The 25,438-nt window shown below is 50.1% G+C and overlaps 9 protein-coding genes across 9 annotated transcripts; 4 read left to right on the forward strand and 5 right to left on the reverse strand.

Moving 5' to 3' along the window:
* Positions 1-5,158: 5,158 nt before the first annotated feature.
* On the forward strand, positions 5,159-6,146 carry CLUP02_05653 (uncharacterized protein; the record flags this gene model as incomplete). Its single annotated transcript, XM_049284659.1, has 3 exons — positions 5,159-5,312; positions 5,429-5,721; positions 5,781-6,146. 3 exons carry the CDS (start codon positions 5,159-5,161, stop codon positions 6,144-6,146), a joined length of 813 nt encoding a protein of 270 aa, XP_049141802.1.
* A 1,384-nt stretch (positions 6,147-7,530) lies between these two features.
* CLUP02_05654 (short-chain dehydrogenase) lies at positions 7,531-8,847 on the forward strand (the record flags this gene model as incomplete). Its single annotated transcript, XM_049284660.1, has 3 exons — positions 7,531-7,924; positions 8,008-8,303; positions 8,368-8,847. 3 exons carry the CDS (start codon positions 7,531-7,533, stop codon positions 8,845-8,847), a joined length of 1,170 nt encoding a protein of 389 aa, XP_049141803.1.
* Positions 8,848-8,966: 119 nt separating this feature from the next.
* CLUP02_05655 (uncharacterized protein) lies at positions 8,967-9,791 on the forward strand (the record flags this gene model as incomplete). Its single annotated transcript, XM_049284661.1, has 4 exons — positions 8,967-9,068; positions 9,134-9,203; positions 9,494-9,561; positions 9,627-9,791. 4 exons carry the CDS (start codon positions 8,967-8,969, stop codon positions 9,789-9,791), a joined length of 405 nt encoding a protein of 134 aa, XP_049141804.1.
* A 333-nt stretch (positions 9,792-10,124) lies between these two features.
* On the forward strand, positions 10,125-11,743 carry CLUP02_05656 (methyltransferase domain-containing protein; the record flags this gene model as incomplete). The annotated part of the gene is made up of 7 exons (XM_049284662.1): positions 10,125-10,202; positions 10,282-10,369; positions 10,452-10,493; positions 10,559-10,719; positions 10,954-11,120; positions 11,209-11,643; positions 11,677-11,743. The coding sequence occupies 7 exons, from the start codon at positions 10,125-10,127 to the stop codon at positions 11,741-11,743; spliced, it is 1,038 nt and encodes a 345-aa protein (XP_049141805.1).
* A 1,045-nt stretch (positions 11,744-12,788) lies between these two features.
* CLUP02_05657 (uncharacterized protein) lies at positions 12,789-14,582 on the reverse strand (the record flags this gene model as incomplete). Its single annotated transcript, XM_049284663.1, has 5 exons — positions 12,789-13,236; positions 13,327-13,454; positions 13,632-13,789; positions 14,084-14,174; positions 14,325-14,582. 5 exons carry the CDS (start codon positions 14,580-14,582, stop codon positions 12,789-12,791), a joined length of 1,083 nt encoding a protein of 360 aa, XP_049141806.1.
* A 1,513-nt stretch (positions 14,583-16,095) lies between these two features.
* CLUP02_05658 (uncharacterized protein) lies at positions 16,096-17,857 on the reverse strand (the record flags this gene model as incomplete). The annotated part of the gene is made up of 3 exons (XM_049284664.1): positions 16,096-16,143; positions 16,205-17,615; positions 17,685-17,857. 3 exons carry the CDS (start codon positions 17,855-17,857, stop codon positions 16,096-16,098), a joined length of 1,632 nt encoding a protein of 543 aa, XP_049141807.1.
* Positions 17,858-17,997: 140 nt separating this feature from the next.
* CLUP02_05659 (uncharacterized protein) lies at positions 17,998-19,325 on the reverse strand (the record flags this gene model as incomplete). Its single annotated transcript, XM_049284665.1, has 5 exons — positions 17,998-18,415; positions 18,454-18,523; positions 18,589-18,730; positions 18,811-19,147; positions 19,222-19,325. 5 exons carry the CDS (start codon positions 19,323-19,325, stop codon positions 17,998-18,000), a joined length of 1,071 nt encoding a protein of 356 aa, XP_049141808.1.
* A 1,127-nt stretch (positions 19,326-20,452) lies between these two features.
* On the reverse strand, positions 20,453-20,927 carry CLUP02_05660 (uncharacterized protein; the record flags this gene model as incomplete). Its single annotated transcript, XM_049284666.1, has 2 exons — positions 20,453-20,712; positions 20,798-20,927. 2 exons carry the CDS (start codon positions 20,925-20,927, stop codon positions 20,453-20,455), a joined length of 390 nt encoding a protein of 129 aa, XP_049141809.1.
* Positions 20,928-21,165: 238 nt separating this feature from the next.
* On the reverse strand, positions 21,166-21,916 carry CLUP02_05661 (uncharacterized protein; the record flags this gene model as incomplete). The annotated part of the gene is made up of 3 exons (XM_049284667.1): positions 21,166-21,514; positions 21,602-21,736; positions 21,855-21,916. The coding sequence occupies 3 exons, from the start codon at positions 21,914-21,916 to the stop codon at positions 21,166-21,168; spliced, it is 546 nt and encodes a 181-aa protein (XP_049141810.1).
* Positions 21,917-25,438: the final 3,522 nt, after the last annotated feature.

Genomic DNA, 25,438 nt, shown 5'->3' on the forward strand with positions numbered 1-25,438 from the left:
GAGAGTATATACTTTATTTAATTCGAACTACTTATACGCTACTTTATTATTACGTTTTTTAATAATATACTAAGAATAGTACTTTAATATTACTAAAAGAGATCTATTTATATTAGTTTTAATAACGTTTAAAGCTTATTATTAATAATAATACTTTTATTCTCTTACTTAATCCCTTATAAATCCGAGGTAAGGGTTATTTATAAGGCTTTATAATAAGTATTATAATAATTAAAATAGGTACTAAGGCGCTTAAATTAAAAAAACTAATAATTAATTTAAATACTTTTTCTAAGTAAGAGCCCTTTATATTTAAATATAAAGAAGTTATTAAATATATAAAAGTAATACTTATATTAGTATAATTATTATTAATAATACCTCTAGTACTAAATAAGGCTACTTTTACTTAATAAGACCTCGAGATTATATATATTTTTAATACGTACGAGCCTAATATAAAAATATAGCGGGGGTATTAATAAGCTATTACTAATAAAATAATTAACGTAATTAATAATAATATAATTAATTTTATAAGGGCTCCTTAGTTATTAACGCTTATAAAGTTGTAATCCTAATTAACTAATAATCTTATATAGTTAAACGTATTATAAGATCTAGCTAATAAGGATTATATTTATAATATTAATTTTATAATAAAAAGCGAAATAAATAGACTTATTAATAAGTACGAGGCTAAAATAAAGAACGAGGTTAAAATAAAAGAAGTTACTAAATTACAAGCTATAGGCTATATAAAGTAATTAATAATTAATTAGGTAGTTAATTAAGTAGTTAATTAGGTAGTTAATTAAGTAGTTAACTAAGTAGTTAATTAAGTAGTTAATTAGGTAGTTAATTAAGTAGTTAATTAAGTAGTTAATTAAGTAGTTAATTAGGTAGTTAATTAAGTAGTTAATTAGGCTAATTTATTAATTACCATACTTTTTATTAAAATAATTTAATTAACTATAAGTTAATTAACGGCCTCTAATTAGCCTAACCTATTCGAATACTAACTACGCAGAGCCTAGCTTATATATATACCTAAGACCGGCGGTCGTATAGCGGCCGTAGCTACACTTAGTGGTCGAATAGCGGCAGCTAGTGGCAGAATATCATCGCCCAAGTTTAATTAGGCGTTGGCTCGTGCGTCCTCGCCGTCTCATTTCTCATTGACGGAAGTTCTGGTCCCTTTCTCCTTCGATGTTGGGGCCGCTCGCTCTCTTGTTGATGAAGAAGGGCCCTTGGCGGAATATGCGATGGGTAACGGGTTGTCCGCAAATTGGCAGAATTACAGTGCTCTTTTCAGGTTCTTCTTATCCAACTCTTCCCGCTCCTTCAATCTGAAACTTGCCATGCATCAAGAGGGCGTCACACCCGCGGGGGGCAAGTCGGTCATCTTAATCCCCAGCCGTTATTGACCCTCACTCCTCTCACAATTCTCACTCCTCGTCCTCTAGCTCCTCTCTGTTCCAGTCCCCTGGCGAATCCGAACCCACGTCATGCACAGACGCCATAGCCGAAGGGTTAGCTGGAGATCGCGTATCGTATGGTGCCACGGTGCTAGGTGGGATAATAGTGGTAGAGTGGTAAGGTTATTGTAAAGCGGTGGAACACCTGGCCCCGGTTCTCGACTTCCGGGAAGAGGCACGCACTCTTCTGTGTAGGGATACAAACACGGCATGAATGATAGTGGCCCAGAACCTGCAAGGCTCACAAAGGGCCAAGGTTTCTCTGCCGTCTCTTGCGTCGGATCGCCGCTGTCATCGAACCGAGAGGAGGCGGTTTAGGCCCTGAGATGCCTTTTGCATAACGACGTAGCTTGTATCCGTAGTATGAAGCCTTCAGGAACTTTTCGCCCCCTCAGCCTTCCTGCTTCAAGAACGGTTGACGTCCCATTCTTTTGGGATTTGGACTGTTTACCTTTTCTGTCTCGCCCGTCTTCTCTCATCTCTATTCGCCCACTTCATCCCTGGCAATCTACTCCAGGTGTGTGTGGCCCGTATGCTCATTTCCCTCGCGAGCACCCGACCCATCATCCCGCATCGAACGAAATCATCCTTTTCTTCTCTCTCGAATTTTCAAGGGCCGCCCGTTTCCACTTTGAACCCGGCTATTTTGACTATATCGTTTGGCTATTTTAACTATACACCACAGTTAACAGTCCCCACTTTTCTAACTAATTGGCCTAACTCACGAATTAGCCTAAGTTAATTAGGCTAATTTAATAGAAATCTACGATTCGAGCTAATTCGACGATTACCGTACTTTTTATTAAAATAATTTAATTATATAATTATCTAACTAAGTAGAATAATTAATCTAAAAGCTAGCCTCCTATTAGCCTACTTAAGTCGATAATTCCGATCGTTAAGACTATAGTAATTAATTATAAGTAATTAACGGCCGTACTAAGATCCCCCGGTTATAATCTATACTAGCTATTTAGATCGAGGGATTACTAGACTTATTTAGTAATAACCGTAGCATAGATCCCTCGTTATTCCTTATTAATAGTATTACTTATAGTTCTACTTCCTTAACTTTTTTTACCTCGCGGGCGACCTCTACCTCGCGGGCAACCTTAGCCTCGACCTCGGCCTCGCTTAGGCTCGGTAGTAGCCGCTACGTATAGATCTTAGTTAAGTTAATATTAAAGATCTACCGCAATTTACTAAAAGCCTAGTTCTAACTAACTAGCAGATTAACCCTTATCTAGTCGTTCTTAATATAAAGGATTCTTTACTCGAGTAGCCTAGGAGCCTTATTAACGATTAGTACTAATAGGAGATTATTATAACGGTAGTATAGTTATAGGGATATCGATTTTACTATTACGAGGCCGACCTCGTAGTACGACGACGAGGGAATTTAAGATCTAGCGTAGGGTATTATTAATAATAAAGTTATAGTTAAGGTACTAATAGCGGTTATAGTTAAGGTACGAGAGAGGCTTATTCTACTCGAGATACTAATAAATAGTATATAAATAAAAAAGGCCGTACTAAGTAATAAATTGCTTCGTATAAAGTAGGTCAGGTTCGGTCTTTTTTAGCCTTTCGTAAACTAAGTAGTACTACGTAATAATAAGTCTTAACGCTTTCCTCGAGTAGCGGGTACGTATATTACCTATCTAAGCTTTCTAACGGTTATTAATACTAAACTTAACGAGCTAACGAGAGCTCTGCTTAGCGAGATCGACCTTATAAGCTACTTTCTAGTTACTAATTATTTATTATATACGATCCGTAAAGAACTTTAGATCTATAGTTAAGTTAAAGAAGTAGCTCTTAATCTCTTTATAACTACTTTTTATTTAAGAAGTTACCCTAATACTAAGGTTATAATACTACTTAATTTAGTAGTTTACGAACTCCTTACGCTAGCTAAAGTAAGTCTCGAGAATATAAGTAATTAAGGGCTCTTATCGTTTAAACTTCTTAAGTATTAACTTCTAGGCCTTAGCAAAGTCCCCTTCTAAATTAGTATAAATTATAAACTTTTAGATTAAAAAAAAGCTAACGTAAGTATCCGGAATCTTACGGGGCCGGCTAACGGTAATTAGTTCTTCTAACAAAGCTCTTATTAATAATTTAGTAAAGACGGGGTCGATATAATTACTACTAATTACTTCGTTATTATTAATTACCTAAGAGCCGTTAGTATAAATCCACCGCTTTTTAACCTCGTAAGCAATATTCTTATTAATATACTATATATAGATCTATTACTACGTATCGGGCTAGACGGTAATAAGGGCTTTTTTTAGTACCTTTTTAAAGTTAGTAATAGCGACGATAAGCTTACGGGCGTTAATTTAAGTATAGAGGTCTTTTAATTAACCCAGAGCCCACTTATAAGCTTAGTAGTCTTCTGAGTTAATAAAGTAGAATACTATATTAAAAGTCGTGCCTATATTAGCCACCCTAGTTACGTTTATAAGCGGTATTTTAAAGCGGTTAGTTTTATAGGTATTATTTAGCGAAATAATATTTAGAAAGAGCTTTTATATAACCTCGTAATAAGGGTAGGTCTAAAAGAGGCCGGTAATATAGCCGTCGAGCTATTATATAAAGTACTTAATACTACGCTCTTAAAATAATATAATAAGGGCCTAAGTAGGAGTATACCCGCCGAGGCTCTATAGCCGTATCTTTTATATATCGTTCTTAATATCCTTATGCTTAAATAAGTAGTCTAGATACCTCTTAGATATTATAATAATAACCCTACGACTACCCGTAGTCGTAGTTTAAAAGGCCTAACTAATCTCCTTATTTTATTAAACTAAGCGCTTATAATAAGAAAAATAAGTAATAGGATCGGTAGAGGGCTCGTAATTATAATAGTTAACTCGCACTTCGAAATACTAACGGTCCCCTCTAGTCTTTAACTTAACGGCCTTAGCTACCTACTTATAGTCCTTCTTTTTTATAAATATTTCTTAGAAGTGCGCAGAGCTCGGTAGATTATAGTTACTTACGTCGTAATAGAGGTCGAATTAGGAAGGAACTCCGTTATAATAATTAAAAGCGCGGCACTTAACGATTACAAATCCTTAAGCTTTTATAAAAAAAGTAATATTTATAAAAAGATCTTCGTACGTATCGTAGCCGTTAGGATTTCTAATTAGTAATTTAAAAAGTATCGTAACGTTAGTAATAATAATAGTAGTAGTAGCGGCGTAGTAGTAATAATAGTAGTTTAGTTAAGATTAATTAGTCGTAAGTAAGTAAGCAGAAATCTACTAAGTTTAATTAATAATATATAATAGAAGTAGAAGTAGAAGTGGGCAGGTAGTAGAAAAATTTCTACTACTTACTGGCACTCGAGGCGGGCTATAGCGGCTAGTAGAAATTTTCTAACAGTGGCGTATAGTCAAAATAGCTAAACGATATAGTTAAAATAGCCGGGTTCTTCCACTTTTCCCGTACCTTTTATAAGAGAGATCCAGGAAACCCTGTTCCCGCTCTGTTGGATGCTTCAGGCGCGTGGGACTCTGAATTAATTAAACAAACTGCCTGCCCCGCGCAGGCGCAACGACGTTGCTAATCTTTTTCTGTTCCTCTGGTTTCCCGGTTCCCGGCTCTATTCTCCAAATCTTTCGCGATCTTCCTTTCCGCAGCGTCACATTCAGTTCTGTTCCATCGTCATGGTCTCCTCGACGTCGTACGCCGCGGCCGCGGTGCTGGCCCTGTTCGCGGCCTCCGGGACGGCCCAGAACTTCACCATTGCCAACGGCCAGATCTTCACGCCCGGGCTGGTCATCTTGGACGCGCCTCAGCCGGGGACCCCGTTGGGCGGAGGTTAGTAGACTTGCCAGACACCTTTCCCAAAACTTCAGATGAAGTCTCGCAAACAACATGAATTTTGACTTCCATCGGGCCACAAATGGTCAATACTAACACTGGTTTAACTATAGATAACCTCCATGTTGCGATTGACGTCTCGACGAACGGCAAGATGCCGCTGCCGCCGTATGCTTCGGATAGTCCGACCAAGATCTTCAATGTGACTATGTTTTTGTCAAGCTATGCTACCGGCCGCAACTTCACCATCTCCAACGGCACGGCGACGGCCAATAACGCCAGTTTGGGGGAGATTATGACACAGGAGCCCGGCAGCACGGTGAAGCACGTAAACTGGATATGGCCGGATTGTCTCGTCGGCAATGGTCAGCCCAGCTCCAGCTCCAGCGATCGCGGCGCATACAATGTAAGTCTGGCATTTCGAATAATCATCAGGTGTGACAGGACTAACCCCCCCCCCCCCAGATCTCCATCCGCCAAAACTTCCGCCTCAATGGTGAAGATCACTATACAATCTTCGACGTGCCCATCTCCGTCACGAACAGCATCGAACAAAAGGACAGCCGGCCCTCATGCGACGCCCTCAACAACCCGCTCCTCACCCCCGAGCAACTCAACGCCACGGCCGCCAACTCGATCGGCGTGCTCTTCGCGCCGGGCGACTCGACCACGATTGAAGTTAAATCGGGAAGCGGCAGCGACGACGGGCTCGGCGGGACGAAGCCTGAGGCGACGCCCGGTGACGGTCTCGGCGCGGGAGCGAGCTTGAGGTGGAGGGATGGGGCGTATTGGTTGTGTTTGGTGAGCATCGGCGCTGCGCTGGTGCTCTGATCGGAGGGAGAGGGAGGCTTTTTGCCAGTTTCGTTGTGGACGAGCTGGCTGGTTACACTTGTGCCCATTCATGATACCCCCAGACGCGGAAGCTGTATTAGTACATATTTCTTAATCGAATCCCCCCCGACGGGAGTCATAGTTCTTGTCCGTCGGCCGTCGGATGGTGCCGAAACCGATACTGATGGGTTGTATATATAACCTTAGCACCTTATTTTTGCGCACAGATATCTCAAACGGCCGACCATTTGATATCTTCTAGAAGTTGGCAGAAGTGAAAAACGATGATGGAGGGAAGCCAATTGAAGATAAGGTTAATTCTCTCCAACGAAAGTACGGATACACAAAAGTCTTCTCGTGTCGTAGAACTCAATGCAGAAACCAAAGATAGTTAAGCAAACACCAGCCGATCGCTAGCAACGGGTCTATTACGCAGTAGGAAACTCATTCCCGGGACCTTGGTGATTCCCCACTCCCACCGGGTCGGTGAGTACCCGGAGGTGAGCGTCCTAGCCATCCGGTGGGCCCCATGCCGCACGCGCGACGAACTGCTTTCTGGAAAAGGCAATACGCACGTCAGGCCAGGCGACGAGCCGTTACACTTACAACTTGCATGTGGCCAACCACCCGCGCTTGCAGTGCACACCTACGGTTTACCATTCGGCTCAGCCTTTTTCTTAGTAGGCGCTTGTGAGTTATGGCACGAGGAAATGTCGATCGCAAGCTCGCAACTCATGTTTCCACTACGGCCCCCCGGATTCCCCGCACTTTCTGGCCGCACTAGACCTCGGCTGCGCGTTGCATCTCCAATCTGGAAAAGGACGCCTGCACATGGTGTGGTTGTACGACTGAAGTGCGGCAAGCAATGATGGGACGGGGAAGGCGGACGGGGACTTGGATGGTCGCAGCTTCCTTTCCCACCTCACTCCCGCCAAGCATCAAGTCGGGTTGGGAGCTATCCTGCCTCTGTCACCCGGTGCGCGACGGTTAACCCTGGCCACCTTTTTCTTACTTATGACTGTTGAAACCCCCCTCGTCATTGAAACCCCCTCTAAGTACGGAGGGTTCGCATACTAATTGTGCGGTGGCGTCATGTTGAGACTGTCTTTCTTTTGACAATCCCTCCTGTCTTGGAAATCAGATACAACCCAAGCTCTAATTCAAGCTTCATTGCATCGCAACTCAAGGCTGTTGGTTGACGAATACTCACTCAACTCACCGGTGTTAGCAAAATCCCACCTCAGAACTACCTCTCAGTCTGTCGTTTGATTCATCAACGTTTTCGAGAAACGGAAGCCTGATCCCCCTGTGACACATCGCCAGCCTGTAAAGACAGACTTCCACGCCCCATCGCGAACCGCAGCAACAAAAGACAAGCCCGACGATGCCTCTACACCAGGGCTTCCTCCCACGCGAGGGCCTCACAGCCGACCCCATCTTCCGCCTCATCGCCAGGACCGCCCTGAACCCGTCCGTACTCCTCCCGCTCCTACTCCTCGCCCGCTACACCAAAAAGGGCGGCGACCTTGCCATCCTCCACCCCACGGCCTTTTCGCGCATCAAGTTCCTGGCGTACTGCGCCGTCACGCGCTGGGCGAGCAGCTGGCTCTCGCGGCGCGCCCTGAACAACTGGGTCGACGACCGGTACGACTGGCGCAGGGAGATTGTCCTCGTCACGGGCGGTGCTGGTGGGATTGGTGGGCATGTTGCGCGGTTGTTGGCCGAGCACGGTGCTACTGTCGTTGTGTTGGATATCCAGGACTTGACTTTCACTGCTGGTGAGTGATCCCTTCCTCTCAGTGGAGAAATCTGTGGTGATGCCCGTTTTCTGTAGGGTTCATCGTCTAACACCCGCCGACAGCTTCCAACGTGCACTATTTCAAGTGCGACATCACGTCGACTGAGAAACTCGGAGCCGTAGCCAACGAGATTCGTGCAAAGGTCGGCCACCCGACGGTGCTGATCAACAATGCCGGCGTAGCGCGTGGAAAGACGGTCCTCGACTCGACGGAACGGGATATCCGCTTTACCTTCGACGTCAACACGCTTGCGCACTACTGGACGACCAAGGAATTCCTCCCGCACATGGCGAAGATGAACCACGGCATGATTGTGACGGTTGCATCGTACGCAAGCTACCTCTGCGTTCCCAACATGGTAGGATGGATCCTCAGGGCTGATGTGGCTTGTTAATCTAACCAAGGTCACTGACACCGTCCAGGTCGACTACGGCGCGTCCAAAGCCGCCGCCATGGCGTTCCACGAGGGCATCACAGCAGAGCTCACCACCCGGTACAACGCCCCGCGGGTGCGCACGGTACTGGTCAACCAGGGCTTCACAAAGACTCCACTGTTCACCGGCTACGAGCAGGGCGTGGAGTTCATTGTCCCGGCGCTGGAGCCCGAGACTGTCGCCGACGCCGTGGTCAGGCAGGTGCTCACGGGCGAGAGCGGCCACGTCGTCCTGCCCGCGTACGGCAACGTGCTGACGGCGCTGCGGGCGTTCCCGTACTGGTACCAGCACCGCATCCGGGGCGAGGCGCAGAAGCTGATGAAGAACTTTTCGGGCCGGCAGGTGGTCAAGGACGTTGAGGGGTTCTACGAGAAGAGGGACAAGAAGGCCGAAGAGGCGCAAGAGAGGCCAGAGGAGAGCACGGTGTTGGTTGCGGAACCCATTCCCGAGCCGAATGGCATTGAATGAGAGGGATGACGAAGATAATTATTTTGCGGCAGGACGGACGAGATGGGCAGTACATATAAAGTTGACACACGTTGCTCTCGCCCCGAAAAGAAATGTAACTTTGTAACTACTTTAGTGAGATGGATGGTCCCGCCGCGGGTGCGTACATCCTTGCAGGGACATGGTGTCTCCCGTTACACGAGTCCACGAACGACACCTGCAGAGCCGCCAGCTGGTCGTGGGTTCCGAGCTAGAACTATGAACCGCGACTTCGCCTATCATAGGCGACCTGCACACTTCAATCCAGGACTATCTTCGCTCGGATCTGAATGAGCGATCTGTTTCGACGGCATGTATTGTTGTCTACATACGTGAAGGTCCGAATTCTATCATCGGGTGATCGGGGTTTAGTGATACACCGAACCAAACAAGGATCAACTGCTTTCGGTCGCAAATTTAGAAGAGAAAAACAGATACCACCTTACGATAACCGCCCTTCCTCTTTATTCTATGAATTCCATGGATGAAAGATGTCTCGGGACGGTTCCTATCGTTCAAAAAAGCCTCAAGACCAACGAACACATTGCCTCTGCCCAGGAGCAATAGCCCAAACCGTTGTTGTTGCGACAGACTGAGTCGTGCGTTATCACAAAAACACATCTTCAAGATGTCTTGCAGAGTTCGATCGCTCGCTCCGACGGGCCACTAAGCTGGCACCAATCAACCAACGTCCTTGTCTCTGGGCCTTGTCTTAGGTTGGGTAAAAGTGACAAGTGATCAACTGTCTCTGCGCGTTGTAGAAGCGAGCGAACAAACGGCCCGTGGCCAAGTTCCAACGGGTGACCATCCCTAGGCATATCGCATGCCAACATATGAAGACCAGATACGGAAAGTGGGAAAATCTGCAGGATGGGAGAACTAGACTCCTTATCGAAATCATCCCCCGACGCCTTCCCCGTCCATGAATCTCATTGCACCCCTGCTCATTCGTTCTTCAATGGGAGGTCCCACAAGTTGACTGGGCGGTTAACGGCTGCGCCGTACGGGAACATGAGTGGCATGTTCGAAATCTTGGGATTTTTCTCCGCCCTTTGACCGATCCGGCGTGGCCATCACAAAAAAAATCACCGAATACCAGCCCAACCCCTCTTTTTCGTGGAGTTTGTGTGTCTCTTTCTCATCGCATGTTTGCTCTCTCTCGCGGGATCCAGCAAACAAATCTCAAAAAGCAAGGGTTGACACCAACCAGACATCTTCGTTCTCGAGATCTGCCCCAGGGTTTCTTTTAGCAAACAAAGATGACGACTGAGAGGTATCCTGACGAGTTGATTGTGGGGGACGATACGGAAGATGAGAGCCAGTCAGAGGTTGGGAGTGTAAGCAATCGCGCGTCCACGTCGCCAACGTACAAACATGTACGGAGAAAAAATTGGCACCGCTGAACATCGAAAACAGGTTGCCTCGTCCAGCACAAGTCTGCGCGACTCCGTCCTCGACTACCGCCTCGAGAACGGTAGGACATACCACCGTTACAAAGACGGCAGTAAGTTTTCTTTTGTTTGTTGTATTGCCTTTGATGAAACCCATGCCTCTTGGCATCGAGACACGGTCTGACAATGACGCAGAATACACGAAGCCCAACGATGAGCGGGAAATGGACAGACTCGGTAACTTCCTTTCTGATGCTATTGTTCTTACCAGCTGGTCTTCAGCTAACAACGGGAAATTCCAGAGCTGGAGAATGAGTTGTGGCTGATTTCTCTCGACTTCGCTTCCGGCGTCGCCCCGCCCGCCCAGAAGGACTCAAAGTTCGTGTGTTCTCGTGCACTGGACGTCGGTACCGGTACCGGTAGCTGGGCCATCGACTTTGCAGATGATCATCCGGAGTCAGAGGTAAGGAGAAAAATCAGGATTTGCATTTCGACAAATCCGCAAGAAATGGCGACTGAACTGTGACCATCTAACGGTTTTGCTCGCAAGGTTATCGGATTCGACCTCTCACCGCCCCTGACCGATTAGTACGTTTGATATTTTCCTATTCGTAGGCTCATTCTTTTTGTTTCAAGCCCAAAATGTGTCATTTAAGAGCAGAAAGACACTTGCGTCCCCCGATGCCAACCCCCTCAGCAATTCATCGGTTCACTGATTGTTCTCAGCGTGCCCCCAAACCTCAAATTCGAGATTGATGACCTCGAGGAGGACTGGACGTGGTCCCGCCCTTTCAGCTACATCCACAGCAGAGTCATGACAGGCGCCGTCAACGACTGGGACATTTATCTCCGCAAGATATACAAGTGAGTTCTGGAAAAAAGGCTACTCATAGCAACAAAGAAGATTGTCAAATCATACCGACAAAAAGCCACAGCTAACACTCTTCAAAAGGAACCTCGAGCCAGGCGGCTGGGTTGAGCTGCAAGAGCTCGACGTCTTCGTCACCTCGGACGACGGCACCCTCACGGAGAAGCACGCGCTCTCGCAATGGAGCAAGCTCCTCCACGGCGCCTCGGAGAAGCTCGGCCGCCCCTACATTGACCCCAAGTCCCTGAACCTCAAGGCCGCCGGCTTCGTCGACGTGTCCATCACCACCTTCAAGTGGCCGCTCAACGAGTGGCCCAAGGACCCCAAGTACAAGCAGCTGGGCAGGATCCAGCTCGAGAACGGCACGACTGGGATGGAGGCTTTCACGATGGCGGCGTTTACGCGCGCGTACGAGTGGTCGCCCGAGGAGGTCAACGTCTTCCTCGTCGATGTCCGGAATGATCTTAGGAACAAGGCTATTCATGCTTATATGCCAGCGTATGTCTTAATCCCTCCTCTGTCAATCCACTGATATCCTAATACGTTATACAGGTACTGCATTATTGGTCGCAAACCGGAGAAGGGTGAGCTTGAGGCGAAGGAGGAGAGTACTGCTTAAGATTCGTTGAAGGGGATTTGATCACTCGAGGCTTCAACTTTCTGCATCGTATTCACAGTACAGCACAGACGATCAAGGGCAAAATCTTGTCGATGGCATTAGTGGACTGGCAATGAACAGCGAGTGAATCAAGTCGGACCACTTTGCATGATTTTATAGCACATTCATAAATACCTGGGGAGTCGCCTTAGCAGCATAAGCATCACTCTTATCTTATTTACCGGCGGAGAGTTACCTGCCTCTCATATCAAATAGCTACAGTAGAAGAAGAGTGCCCATGAGCATTGCGGTATGCATAGTTGTTACTTGAGTTTGCCAAGCATTCGCTCGGTTGATCCACACCTCTCACGCTGTACCGCCGTCCTGAATTGAAGCTGAAGATAGAACGATCGAGTAAGGTACTTTACTTGAGCCGAGTAATATCATCTCGTCAAAGACTCCCTTGTCCATCATAAACTCACTAATTCCGTATTAGAGTACCATAGAACGCGCCGGGCCGATTGACTGGTAGGTGAGCGAGGGTACTGGAGGTATCCGGCTAGATATGTGCGGATCTCGGTAAAATACGGCCTCTTGTTACCCTTCCTTGTGAACTCACAAGAGAGGAGACCAAACTCATCAGACCATCCGTGACCATCCCAAACACCTCGTCCTTCTTTATCCATACAATCATCTCAATAGTACAACTACTACAGCCCTCTAAAGGAGGTCCTGTCCTCCGATGGTAACATCACGCAGCTACTAATCGTTGATGGCGATACTGGCGAAATCAACTTCTGGTCTCAGGATCCCATTGAGAACGTCGATGAGAACTACTCGGGCTCTAGCGCCATCACCGTTCGGTCTGATTTATGACACAAAGCTGCGAAGCTAATTACCCCGGAATTACGTGTCTTGTTCTCTTTGGTATTAACGTCGTCCGGAGGATCGTCGATCCACGATATCCTTACTCCAATGGCTTCCTTCCAACGATAGAATACCTATGAATATCGTTAGCAAGCTCTCACCCAAAACCCCTACCCTAAAGCAGAAACCAGAAATGCACTCACACGAGCCCGTAAGCATGAATACTCTCATCCCTCATCTCGTTCCTGACACCCACCAAAAACGCATCGACGTCCTCCTTGGACCACCCAAACGCCCTCGTAAACGGCGCCATCGCAAACCCCTGCAGCCCAGCCACGATATTCTCCCCGCTCCACACCCCGAGCTCCTTCAGCCTCCTCCCTTCCTCCGTGTCCGCGGCAGGCCACCCGTTGGTCGGCCACTTGAACACGCGGACCTCGACGTCCACGAACCCGACCTCCGGATCACGCATCAGGTCGGCGAGCTTGGGGATCTCCTGGTAAGGACGGCCCAGCATCACCGAGGCGTCGTGTAGGAGCGCGCAGTACCGCGCCAGCGCCGAGGTTGTAGGGTCGAGGGTGCCGTCGTCGCATGAGGGGCCTACGTCGACTTCTTGGAGTTCTAGGTAGCCTCCCGGTGTGAGGTTGCTGTTGGGAGAGCGTAAGAGGGTCTGAGTTTGTAGCACAGTCCAAGAGAGTTGGGGGGAAGAACTCAACTTGTAACAATTCTTCAGATACTCCTTCCAGTCTGCTATGCTAGAAGTCATGAGGCGGCTGTGAATGTAGTCAAACGGTTCGTCAAACACCCACTCCTCCTCAATGTCGTCTACTTCAAAGTCGACGTTTGGCGGTAGGCTGGATTGAATCTATCAGCAGGCCCATAAAGCGAAATAAATAAAGGGTTAAGGTAGTTCTGAACTCACAAAGTAGGTTGATTAGGCGAAAGATCGATCCCAAGGACCTTTTTATTTGCCAACCATTCATCAGCAAACGACTCCTCACAACTGTCTGAAAAGGGTGTCAAACACCAGGAAAAAACTTACTTCGGCTTCGGGGTGTTCGTCGCCAAAGTCAATAGCCCATATCCCCGTCCCCGTTCCAACGTCGAGGACCCTGCCAGGGACTTCGGCCCCCTTCTGGCACGGCGGCGCGAGACCGAGCCTGTTGTCAAACGTGAGGAGGAAGACGTTATGTTGGAGGTCTGGCAATTCAGCTTCCCGTCAGTACCTGGATGTATGGAGACAAACGTAGGGTTGCCGCTTCGAACGTAAGAGGAAACTGCCGAGCGGAAGTGCTGTGCCTGTGTCTTGCAGCAGCAGCAGCAGCAATAGCAGCACCAACCAAATGTCGGCGGGAGAAGGGGACAGCAAGACTCACCTAACCTCTCCTGCTCAGCCTGGTCGTTTGGAAGAGTATATTCTGCAGAAAAGGCCGGTCAGAAACAACACCAACACCATCCATAACCCGACCCGGACCACTGCGGCCTCCCACTTACTGCCGTCCTTGTACCGATGATATGTCCTCCCGTTCTCCATACGGTACTCCAGTATAGATTCACTCAAACTCAGCCCGGATGAAGACAAGCCCTTCAGGAAAGAAAAGCAATGACACGGTCAGTTGAGTATTTCTTAAAGAAAAGTACAGAAGAAAAAACTGAAGTCAAGAGGCAGGGGTAGGCGGGGGCGATAAGGCTGAAGAGAGTGAGATTCTCAACAGACGAAAGGCTGGAAACTCACAGGGACGTCGTCGGAATGCCCATGTTCGCAAGTGGCGTGACCACATCCCTCTTCCTCGTCCTGACCATCGCCGTCGTCATCGTGAGAATGCTGTTGCTGCTGCTGCTGCTGCTGCTGCTGCCCCCTCGAAGGCTGACCAAAATCACGGTCCGGGTCAATCCCATAATCCGCCATCAACTTCGCTTTCAAGCTCAGAAACAGTTGATCATGCTTGGCCTGATCGATCTCTCCTACACCACGCTCTGGAGAGCGTGACATCTGCAGGGGGGGTAAGGAAAGGCTGGCAGAGCAGAACTTCAGAAGCAACGTCGGCAGCCTTAAGTTGTCGTCGTTATTTCTTCTCAAAAATAGTAAGGGACCAGAAACACTTTCGATCAAAGTACAGAACAGCGCCCAGACTCAATACACCAAAGAAGAAAAAAGAGCGAAAGGAATCGTGTCACAAATTCCAACCAACTCCTCTCTCTCTCTCCCTCCTCTTCCCCCATACCCGCATCCTTCAAAAGCCCGTCTGGCCCCCCCAAAAATGCCCAACCGAACAGAACCCCTCCTCGACCCAGGGCCCAGGCATCTTTACCCCCCAGGCAAACATACCAGGGCAAACATTTACGAGCACACCGAACTAGGCAGGGGGGGACAAGTTGGAGTTGGAGTTGGAGCAAGAAGGAACCAACAGCATATGCACGTCTGCAAATTGCAGCTGTCAAATCGGGAATGTGAAGCGGCGTTTTCTGCAGAGGGCCCGCTAATCTTTTTCCACTCTGGCCGCGCTATGGAACGACACGACCGGGGAGGGAGACGAGCCGGGGGGGTTGTATGCAGGCCGGGCCGGCCCCCGGGTTAGTGAGCGAAGGAAAGTCAACTCTCTTAGCAGTGGGTTGGTGGACAAGCGCTTGAGCGCAGAATAAGCGCTTCAATGACTATCTGAACCGAGCTGGCTTGATCAATCGAATACGTTGGATCATGGTCGCCTACCGGACTCATGAGTACTGGTGGCTGTCGTTGATGAAGCGTACACATAGATTGAGGCAAGCAGGTGGATGGATCTAGGCAATCCACCTCACTTCCATGACCATCACATGGCACTTCATCAATCTTTGTATCGGGAAGTTTTTGGTATTCATCCACCATGCTATCAGCGAAAAGCCCGATTGAAAGGCTTCTTCTAGCCAAGCACAACTACTTCAAGCCAGCTGGATCAGTGCTATTCACCTAACACCCAGCTTCGTCTCCTCAGCCGCCCACTCCCCTGTCATCTTCAACACTGCGACTTCCACGCAGAGTCATATCCTCCACACACAGCCCCAAACTCTAAATCATCCGAAACTGGATGACATGGCATCAAAGTACGTCGCCAGCCTGCGGCTCGTCCATCGCCAAGTAAGAAGAACCTTGCCATGTGGTTGGCCATTGCCACTCGAAGAAGATGCAAAAGAAAGGGCCAAACAGAGAATCTGAGAATGCCGCGCCAATGCGAGCCTTGTAAACATGAAGAATAAAAAAAGTCTGACAATTGAAAATCCAATCAAACAAAATCTTTGACCGTGGTCATTATACAGCTCCGATTTGCTCCTCGGTCATGGGTTGAAAAAACAGTGGCTCTTTGTATGCCCGAAACTCCAAAAGGCCCCCGAAAAACCGCATCTCTTTTTTGGGTGTTTCCAAACAAACGTCCAGTAGTTTTGCATGTAATAGGCAAGGATTAACCATCCAAGGCACACCTTTATCAGAAACTCAAAGTAACGCCGCCTCGAATGAACTTCTGACTGCATTAGTCTTTAAATAGAAGTCGCCCCCAGTGCAGGGAGCTGTTGGTGCTCTTGGGCAGGTGTGCATGTGCTCTTTTCCTTCTGTCGTTATTGTTGTCATTTCGCTCAGACGCCACTCCAGCCATCCTTTGTTGGCTGGTACGCCTTGTATCCTGGATAGGTGCCGCCGCTGCTTTGCGGAGGTCGCTGTTCGTCTTCGTCCTCGATATGTTGGTTGCCACCGCTCGGACCGCGGTTGTAGTTGTATTGTTGGGGACGACTGTAGCCAGAGCTGAAGTCAAAGCCGCCAGAGTCATGCAGATCCGGAGATACCATGCTTTGGTCGCCAGTGTAGCTGCGCTGAGGAGCAAGAGGGCGAGTCGACTCTGAAGAGGGTTGACGCGAGTTTGCTCCGTACTGGGGACGACCATAGTTCTCATTGAGGAACTGGCCTTGCTGATTCTTCTGGTCAAAGCCGTAGTCGTTTTGAGGCGCGGGGGATCGCCGGTAGTCGCTGGGAGGGGGTGGAGGGCCGCGGTAACCGCCGGCTTGAGGACCAGGAGAGCGGCGATATCCAGCCGGGGCGGGACTGGGTCCATCGCGAGGTGGTGCTGTGAAGCTTCGGGGTATCGGTGCCGGGCTGGGGCCGTTCCGGGGAGGACGGCCCATGCCGTAGCCTCCCTGCTCGTAGCTGTTGCCGAAGCCCTGATCGAAATCTTGCTGAGGACGGGGGTACGTCTGACCTCTCTGGGGTCCGTAGCCATTGTTGTTGAACTCTTGGTGAGGTGTACCTCTACCCTGCATCGCCATGCCTCCGGCAGCCATGGCCCCATTTCCATATCCTTGGTCTACACCGAAAGAAGACGCTGACTGTCCGTACGCTCCATCACTGTAGCCGTTGCCTGCCATTTCGTAGGGACCCGCAGGCTGATTGGCGTTGGTGAAGTAACCGCTGGGCCCGGCCTGAGAATTTTGGCCATACGGGCTCCTGTCACCCGGCATGGGGCTGTTCGGATGGGACATGGCGTTGGGTGCCATGAGAGGCATGTTCTGTCCGTTCGGGTTCGGTGATACAGCCGGTTTGTTCATCTGTTCGAGCTCCACCTCCTCCTCAAGTGCCACCTTTTTCGAGCCTGCACCCTCCCAACTGGGCATCGCGGGAAGTGAATCGGCGTCTGCCGGATTGGCACCTGATTTGCTGACTTCGAATTCAGCATACTGAGGCGGCGCCGCGGCCCCGGAAGCCACGGGTGCTGTTGAATTCGCCTGGTGTGCAGGCGCGGTGCTGGCATTGTTGTAAAAGGGAGCCATGGGCGCCTGGGATTTATATCCCTGATTGTTCGGTCCATACGAATTGTCGTCGAGGTGCTTGTGAGGTGTTCCCTTGGGGGTGTCGCAGCAACCGCAGCAGTTACCACAGCACTTCAAGCAGTAGCAACACTGACAGCAGCACGACAGACCGCAGCAAGCGCACCGGATGATGCACCATACGATAGAGAAAATGATCAGGCCTCCGAAGATCATGATCCCAATGACGGGCCACCTGCGCAAGTTAGTATGCCGGGATTCAAGTGAGGTCGTGGCCGAAACCTACTTGCAGAAATTAACGGACATGCAATTGTCCCAACTAGACAGCGCCGTCTTCACATCGTTGATCGAGTTTCCGGCGCTCTGTACTGTGTCTGTAATTCCGCGACTCTGAATGTCCGCGGCCATGCTCGACACCACTGATCCCCACACTCCTCCTCGGAGACTCCTCGCCATGGCGACATCGATCGAAGGCATTTTGAATGATTTTGTTTTGCTTTTCCTCCAACAAAGAACGTGATTCTCGGCGAATTACCCACAAAATTTGGGTACGTCGAGCTTGGTTGGTCGAGGGGGATTGATCTGCGGAATTAGAAGCGGACTATAGCTCCATCATCTCATGGGCTCGATGTTTCGTCGTTTAATCGGCTTGAACGGTGATCGGCGGACCGTTGGGGGATAAGGCGAGCCGCTTCGTGGTACAAGAGAACGTCGTCGTGCAGGTGTAACGGGCGGCCGGATTCGCACAAAACGATCTCACTTGAAGTCAAGATGGCAAAGGAAAGTAAGTGGTAGGCGTGAACAAAAAAGTCGAGCCTCGAGAGCCTCAGAGGATAAGAACCGAAATGAGTAGTGCCGCTGTACTGCCGGTAAATGAATGCAAGTCTTCTTCTGTCGTCACTGCCTATGGGAGGGCAAAGCGTTCGCCCCCTTGCGTGGGTGGGCTGGTGAACGGGTGGTAGGGGACGTTGTAGCGAATGGTAGCGACAAACGAGCAAAAAGCCCAGAGGCTTTCGTCTCAAAATGGCACTGAAACTGGGCGGTGCAAGTCAGCAAGCACGGCAAGATCCAACAGGATGACCCCGAAAAATAGGCGATCCGTGGCCAACAGATTGGGTGTCTTGGTCTTATTGCTTGGTGACGCTGCTGGGTGCGAGTATTGAGAAAAGGGGTGGGTCGCAATTCGTGTCCAAGCTGTCGAGAGACACGGTTATCCCAGGTAGAAGGGAGGCTGTAGCTGAGGGGTGGTCGTTTTCGTGAGACGTGTTGAGGATAAATAAATCCCAGAGTGGCGGCGAGAGAGGCGGAGTACCGGTATTCGTATGGCTTGCTTAAGGAATGACTTTTGAGCTGGAATTCTGCTCTTCTGCTTCGCGAAGAGAACGAACGAAAAAAGGTAAAAATGAGAGACACGAGGAGGACCGTCAAACAGCCTCGGGAATGGCCAAGGAGATGAGACGGAACGAAAAAGGAGCGAAACGGCACAGGACGCAGTCTGCCGGGTTGTCGGAGGAATATGCACCTCGGGAGGTTGTCAAGAAAGAGAGTGACAAGAGGCCGCCGTAGATGAGATGAAGAAGACGTGAGGATCTGTTTCCCTTGACCAAAAGGTCAGAAGAGCAGCAAAACGAGAGGAGGATTTGCAACGAGGTGTGGGAAAAGGAAGAAGGAAGGGGAAAAGATTGGCGTGACGCACACAGAGTTACTTTGCCGGGAAAGCCACGAGGGGGACGATCAAAAGTGGCAGTCAGGCAGCCCAGGTGGTCACTGGTAGTGGTGGAAAGGACCAAGGAGCAGCGGTAGAAACATCAGCACCTTTCCATTCTCCCTGTTTGACAGACTGAGCTGAGGTAAGGTACCTAAGAGAGAGCGAGCGCGACGGGACGCCGCGACCTGAGCACAGGGAGATTTCCAGAGGGAAATTCGAATTGCGATCGAGCGCCATGCCACACTCTAGCGGACTGAAGATCCCTGCTCAGACGAACTTGAGTGGGGGAAGCGGTTCCTGACTTCCCGTCCCCCCTTCTGCTTTGCTTTTTGCTGCGGCTTGTTCAGTCAAATCGCTGCAATGCTGCCATGCTGCGCTGCTGCTGCTTGGCCTCGCATTCTCTTTTCTGTCTGCCTGCCTGTCTGCAACGCCAACACCCAACGCCCGTGTCCACTTCCACCTCAACTCCAAAACGGCTGTCTGGCAAGTCCCCTTGTAATCGCGCAAGTGCCGCTTTTTCCCTCATGAAGTTCGTTCAGGGGCCGGTTCGGAGATGATTTTGGATTCGTCGACCCCAATCTTGATTGCGCCGATGAGCCGTCCCTGAAGTCCCCTCTCCCCCGGCCGATAAATCAAGATGCTAACTAAAGTAAGGTAAGCACATAAGGTATCAGTTAGCGAGTATTGACTTGCAGTATGTCTGGTCTGCCGTCGCCGCGCGTGCCCGCCACCCAACTGCACCAACCGTACGGAGCATTTCCGTATTGAAAACGAGACAACCTGGGGGCCGAGGGACCACCAGTTAGCAGCATGCAGAGTCAACAGGATGAAACATGGTGCTCTTCTCGTCCTCAGGCATACGTACAGCACATTACGACTTGGCATTGGCCAAAGCGTCTGGGTCGCAACCCCCGTGACAGTGGGCACCCCTTGCTGCCTTCCCTCGCGCTCGGTTATGACGGGAATACGTAAAAAGCCAATGGTTATTTCCAGCCACACCAGCGTTTTACTCAGCCACAACCACTCGCCACATTCAGCACCCATGTGATGTGCACAGTTGCATCAACTCGGCCGAGACGGCGGCAGAGCCCCGGGCCTTACCAGGACACTGCAGATTCGACAGTGGACAGGGCATCTCGGAGACGGGTTCTCCTTCTTGTCTCAGAAAGACCGCCGTCGCTGGCTTCGAGAACAATCCTTGGCCCCCAATCTCACCAGCTTGAAATGAACGTCAGGGTCGAGCTAACTGGCTAGAGGACCCCACGAAACGCCTGGAAGCGTGGAGGAGTAGCGATGGGACAGCGAGTAGGATCAGGAACGGACGCCACCGTGGTTCGAGAGACCGCTTGCGATAGCCCGAAATCTTACTCTCGCTGCTCCAAGTAGTCGATCTTCGTCAGAGGAGGCGCTCTATCCTGGGACGTCGAGAGTAGAAGCTCTGGGCAGTGGCACCGACACGCACGTCCCAAAGGAAGACCGTCTGGACGTCCAGAAGGATAATTGACTTCACGGCCGCAGCCCAGCACAACGCAGGGCTCGTCTGATGTAAGAGCTATGCTAGCAACTTGACCTGTGCGATGGTCAAGCCCAACGACCTTGCGTTGATCGTTCAGTCTTTGACTGACTTCGTGGATCATGGCAGATGTCGCGTTCCTAAGTATATTGACATATATTGAGGGACAGGTCCGTCAAGGGTAGAAATCTTTCACATGTCGTCACCAGTCTCGAAAATTTGATTGTGGCCATGAAAGCATCAACAATATTGAAGTTTACTATGGAGTCATAGTTCCAGAGCTTTCTCGATTCTTTCTCCAGGCCAGGCTCAACCCCGAATATCATCATCATCATACATATTGGCTGGCCCCCATATTCCTTCCCTCTTGGCCCCTATCATCGTAAAAGTCCTTCCAAAGAAAACCTGCCAACGCCTAATCGGGTTGTTTCGCAATCAAGGTATCATCTGTGTGTTCGCAAGTCGTCGTACTCATGACAGTCAAAGAAGTTTCATGCCTCTCCGCATCAACCCTTCCACGCCTTCGGAACCCAAGCCCCATTATCTTTCATCGTCATCATCCATCTACTTTCCGGGCGGCGGGCCAGCAGGCGGGGCGTAAGAATCCCGCTGGTAGGCGTTTTGCGGCTGCTGCAGGTGAATACCCTCGTTGTGACCGCCGTAGTATCCATCGTTTGGGTTGAACGTGGTGCCAGTGTACTGAGGTTGCTGCTGCGCGGGCCCGTAAGCAGGAGGCGGGTTCTGGTAGGCTCCGCCCTGCTGGGGGTAGCCTGTGTATCCTTGCTGCTGGCCATTGTACGGCTGGTTGTAGGCGTAGGTGCCCTGCTGATTGTGCTTGTTGTTGTTGCTCATCCATCCGGTGCCGTAGAAGGGCTGGACACCGCGCTTTCTGCGACGGCGGGAGTTCATGCAGCTACATCACAAAAACATCGGTTAGCCATGATGAACGAATGCAATGGAGGGTCGTGCCAAAAGACAGGAAATAGCACTGGGGGAGTACCCTAACAAGATGAGGATCAGAAGTGCGATGCCGACGACGACGGCGGCGAGGACCCAGCGGCCCCACCAGTACCATGCGCCGCGTTCATAGCATGCTCCGTTTCTGTAGACTTGACCGGAGCTGCAGTAGAATTGTCTGCGAGATTGACGTTAGCGTCCGGAGGGCATCGCCGGGGGGTGTTGATGTATGCAGGGTCTCGCAGATCCATTTCGGATGGCATGCAATGAGGGGAGGAAGGAAGGAGAAGGCTTACCTCTTGTCGAGTGAGTCGATGGGAAAGGGCAGAATGTGAACATTGCCTACAGCGTCCGCCATCTTGATGACTGTGATGTTGTCGCTGAACGGAAAGTTTCTTGTTCGTGACCCTCGACGTTGAAGGTATGGAAAAGGTTGGCCTCTCAGTGGTATACCAAACTTCTTATGCTATCGTTGGCGGACAGGGTTCTGGTGCGACGAATAAAGAAAAGACGAGATGTAAACGGCAGGAGGAGCTGTCCGGGGAGAAGCTTCGTCCGACTATTGTATTTCTTGTCCGTGCTTCAGAAGAACCCAGGAGCTCACTTCTGCGTGGCGTTTGCTATGCTTTTCGTTGGCGGGGAGGGAAGATGGCGAGTGATGTTCAATGACGTGATGGCTTTTGACGTCCTGTCAGAATGGGCGAGACCCGGTCTAGAGCTCTCGGTGGTGCAGTGCAGTGCAATGCACAAAAATTAAGGTGAGTTGTACCCGTAGAGAATAGGTAGCGTAGGTAGGTTTGGGTGGGAGGATTGCGGCCTATTTAGAGTGCAATGCGAGACAGTCCAAGGTTGAATTAATCAAATAAGAATTTGGATGGTTTCTGTTATGTATCCGTATCCGCAATGTAGGAAGGCAGCAGCGAAGCGCCAGAAGAGAGAGTCAAGACGTTTAGGTTTTTGATTAAGTACAAGGTTGATTGATGGAAAAGGCTCTTGAGAAAAAATCAGACGGGGGTACGAGGAAGAGGGGGAAAGAGGGATCCAAGTTATATTTCGCCCGACGGCGTGATGAAGAAAGCCAAGCAAACCGTCGCCAGACAAAAGCGACGTCTTGGAGGCTGGGCAGTCACTTGGCCCCAAAGCCATTGCGTGGCCTCCCTCCTCTGCCCAGACTTCGCACACTTGGTCCCCCGGCGAAGCTTCCAGTGATGCCCACACCTTCCTCAGAGCCTGGCCACTCACGATTCACCACCGTCACCAGTCATGAGGCACCTATAGGCTAACAGGCCTACCTTACTTACCTTGCCGTGCTTGCCTTACGGATGGACTCATCATGGGTGGTATGGAATTGGAATTAGGTACAATGATTGTACTTCCATTGTCAGCCCTCAGCAATGAAAGTCCTCTCCGACCACACTCTACCGCCGAGTCACCACCAGGCATCTCCAGTGATTCGAATGAATGGGGCCCCCGGACGGTTAGTTTTCCCTCCGTTCCCTCCGATGTTTTGTTTGGACGGGTTAGGTGCTTTTTCGTCTGAATCTACATATACTTACTTGTACGTATCTCTCGCGCGGACACTCACCAACTTCACCAAGAAGCTAACGGTCCTCCTCCAAGACACGAACCCATCAAAGCCCCATGCAAGGTACCAACTGGCCACCGTGGATCCTCTCCTCTTCCTCAGGCCATCAAGGGCCCAATACACTATAGTTCACCCAGTTCCAAACTATCCAATAACCCATCACGTCGCCCGGCAAGAGTTCTTGTCGAGTCATCCGGGCTCCGGCATCGAATGTGGCTGTGTTCGCCCTCTCGCCCTCTCGTCAGCCAGAGAGGCCCGGCCAACGCCCACTAGCCCACAAGGTGAATAACCGTGGTACCATGGACTTCGTGAACGAATCGCAAAAGCGCCTCACACCGTTTCGGTAAACGAACAAGACAAGAAGCAGAAGAACCTGAGCAAAAAAAGAAAGAATGGGGCTTCAAGGCGGCGCCTGACATCACCGGCACGAGCGAGGCTTGGCCGTCTCCATTCAATGATTGCGCGCCTCCCCTCATCCAACAGTGGTACATTTTGCCGCGGGCCCATCAACCGCATCCTCCTCCCAAGGGTTCCTCGTTCACCTGTGGCGATGCCGCGGTAGCGTGACCTCTCCAACTAAGATACCTGTGGTGAGGTTCAGTACATAGCCTTTCCCCCCAGCGAACCGCCGCTGGGAATTGGAATCATTGCTCACCAAAAAGCCTAACGTGCCTCAATAGCATGCGGCCTTCACGGCGGCCCTCTGAGAGTTGAGTTGTTGTTCACCACAACCAACACCATCCCCACCGAGCAAACTGGGCGGTGCACGCCTCGCGAGCTTATTCCAGCAAGTTTCCACAAAAACATTGTCCTATTTGTCATTTACTCGTTGTGTTTCTCTCGTTTATTCATTCTTAGCATGGCAATCATTTTGTCATCCATTTTGCAGTCGCCGCTGCCCTGGGCTCCCCTCAGTTTTTTCGCGGCACTGCGGTTTCTTCACTATTCGTTTGCGGTTTCTCTCTGGGATTTCCAAGGACCGGCCTCCCCGGCGGCGACATACCGGGGGTGGATCCGGGCAAGGGAAGCTGAGCTCACACCGCAGCAGACCGATATCTTTCGATCATGATCTACCTTGCCTGAGCTTGCGGTACATCGTGAACCACAGGGAGAAGCTAGAACAGACCTTTGCGTTCAGTTCCTCTGCTTTCAGCTGGCGTGTCTGCCCTCGCTCACCAGTCACCCCACGCGTGCCACTGCCAGACACAACTCTCAAGAACCCGGTCACCCGCGACTCGCGAACCCCGGATGTTCTGGAAGAAACGGGAGCTGCTTAGACAGCAGAGTTGAAGGCACTGCCGCACTGGCTGGCTACTGACGCTGAGGTGGTGCGGCCGCTCTCCCCTCCCCACCTCGCTCCGCCCAACGCCGGTGACCCCACTACCTTAAGGGACCTTACCATCCGGATCACCCTAATGCTGAGATCCACCTCGCCGCAAACAGCAGTCAGCTTCTCTCGAGCTTCTTCAACAATTTTCGTGAACTTGGCCGAGATGACGAGCAGCCTCCCTTCTCTTGAAACTTTCCCTTGGAATAAGGCAACAAATACACTGTAATCCCTCTGAACAAAAATAGACCAGCCGGCAAAGGACCAATGGTCCATCCCGCCATGTGGAATGCCTCACTGCCTGGTCTCATTATCTTGCGAGCAACTCGACCCGGGGCTCGATCGACTGCACTCCGCTGCTCATCGCCAAGACTGTTTCCAAAACATCTGGGCACAACTCTTTCTCGGTATGTCAGCCAGCTTGCCGCGCACTTGGGACTGCTCAAACCGCTCCGTCACCTGAAAATTTCCTCGAAACTCCGGCAACACAAACCCGGCCTAGGCGATCAACGGCCTGTTTTTTTTTAACTTCATCTCGACAGTGATTTTTGTAAAACGGCACATGTCTTTAGATATCTTCACTCTAAAAACTTCAGGAAAGACTTGTTGAGATTCGAGGTACGCACTTGACATCAAAAAAGTGTAGTCTCTCTACGGACATACGGACCCCTCAGCGCTGTTCACCGAGTGAGGGCATGATTCCGACAAGCGCTGTGAAACACAGCCGGTCGACGAATAAACGGAACCCCGGATTTGCCTCCGGACTCGGCCCTGGCCCTCACATTTTCCCCATGTAATCCCTGACCTTTTCCCCAATCCTTCAATAGCCAGATGAAGGATGAGGAACAAACATGCGTCGTGGCCTGATGGCAAAATCCCAAGTGACCGTTGCAGGTCTCAAAACAAAAATCGCAAAAATGGACATGCTCAGCGTCCCACTGAGAACCGCTCGTGACCCGTAAACACCG

Source organism: Colletotrichum lupini, chromosome 3 (assembly GCF_023278565.1).
Source record: "Colletotrichum lupini chromosome 3, complete sequence".
Taxonomy (NCBI): Eukaryota; Fungi; Ascomycota; class Sordariomycetes; order Glomerellales; family Glomerellaceae; genus Colletotrichum; species Colletotrichum lupini.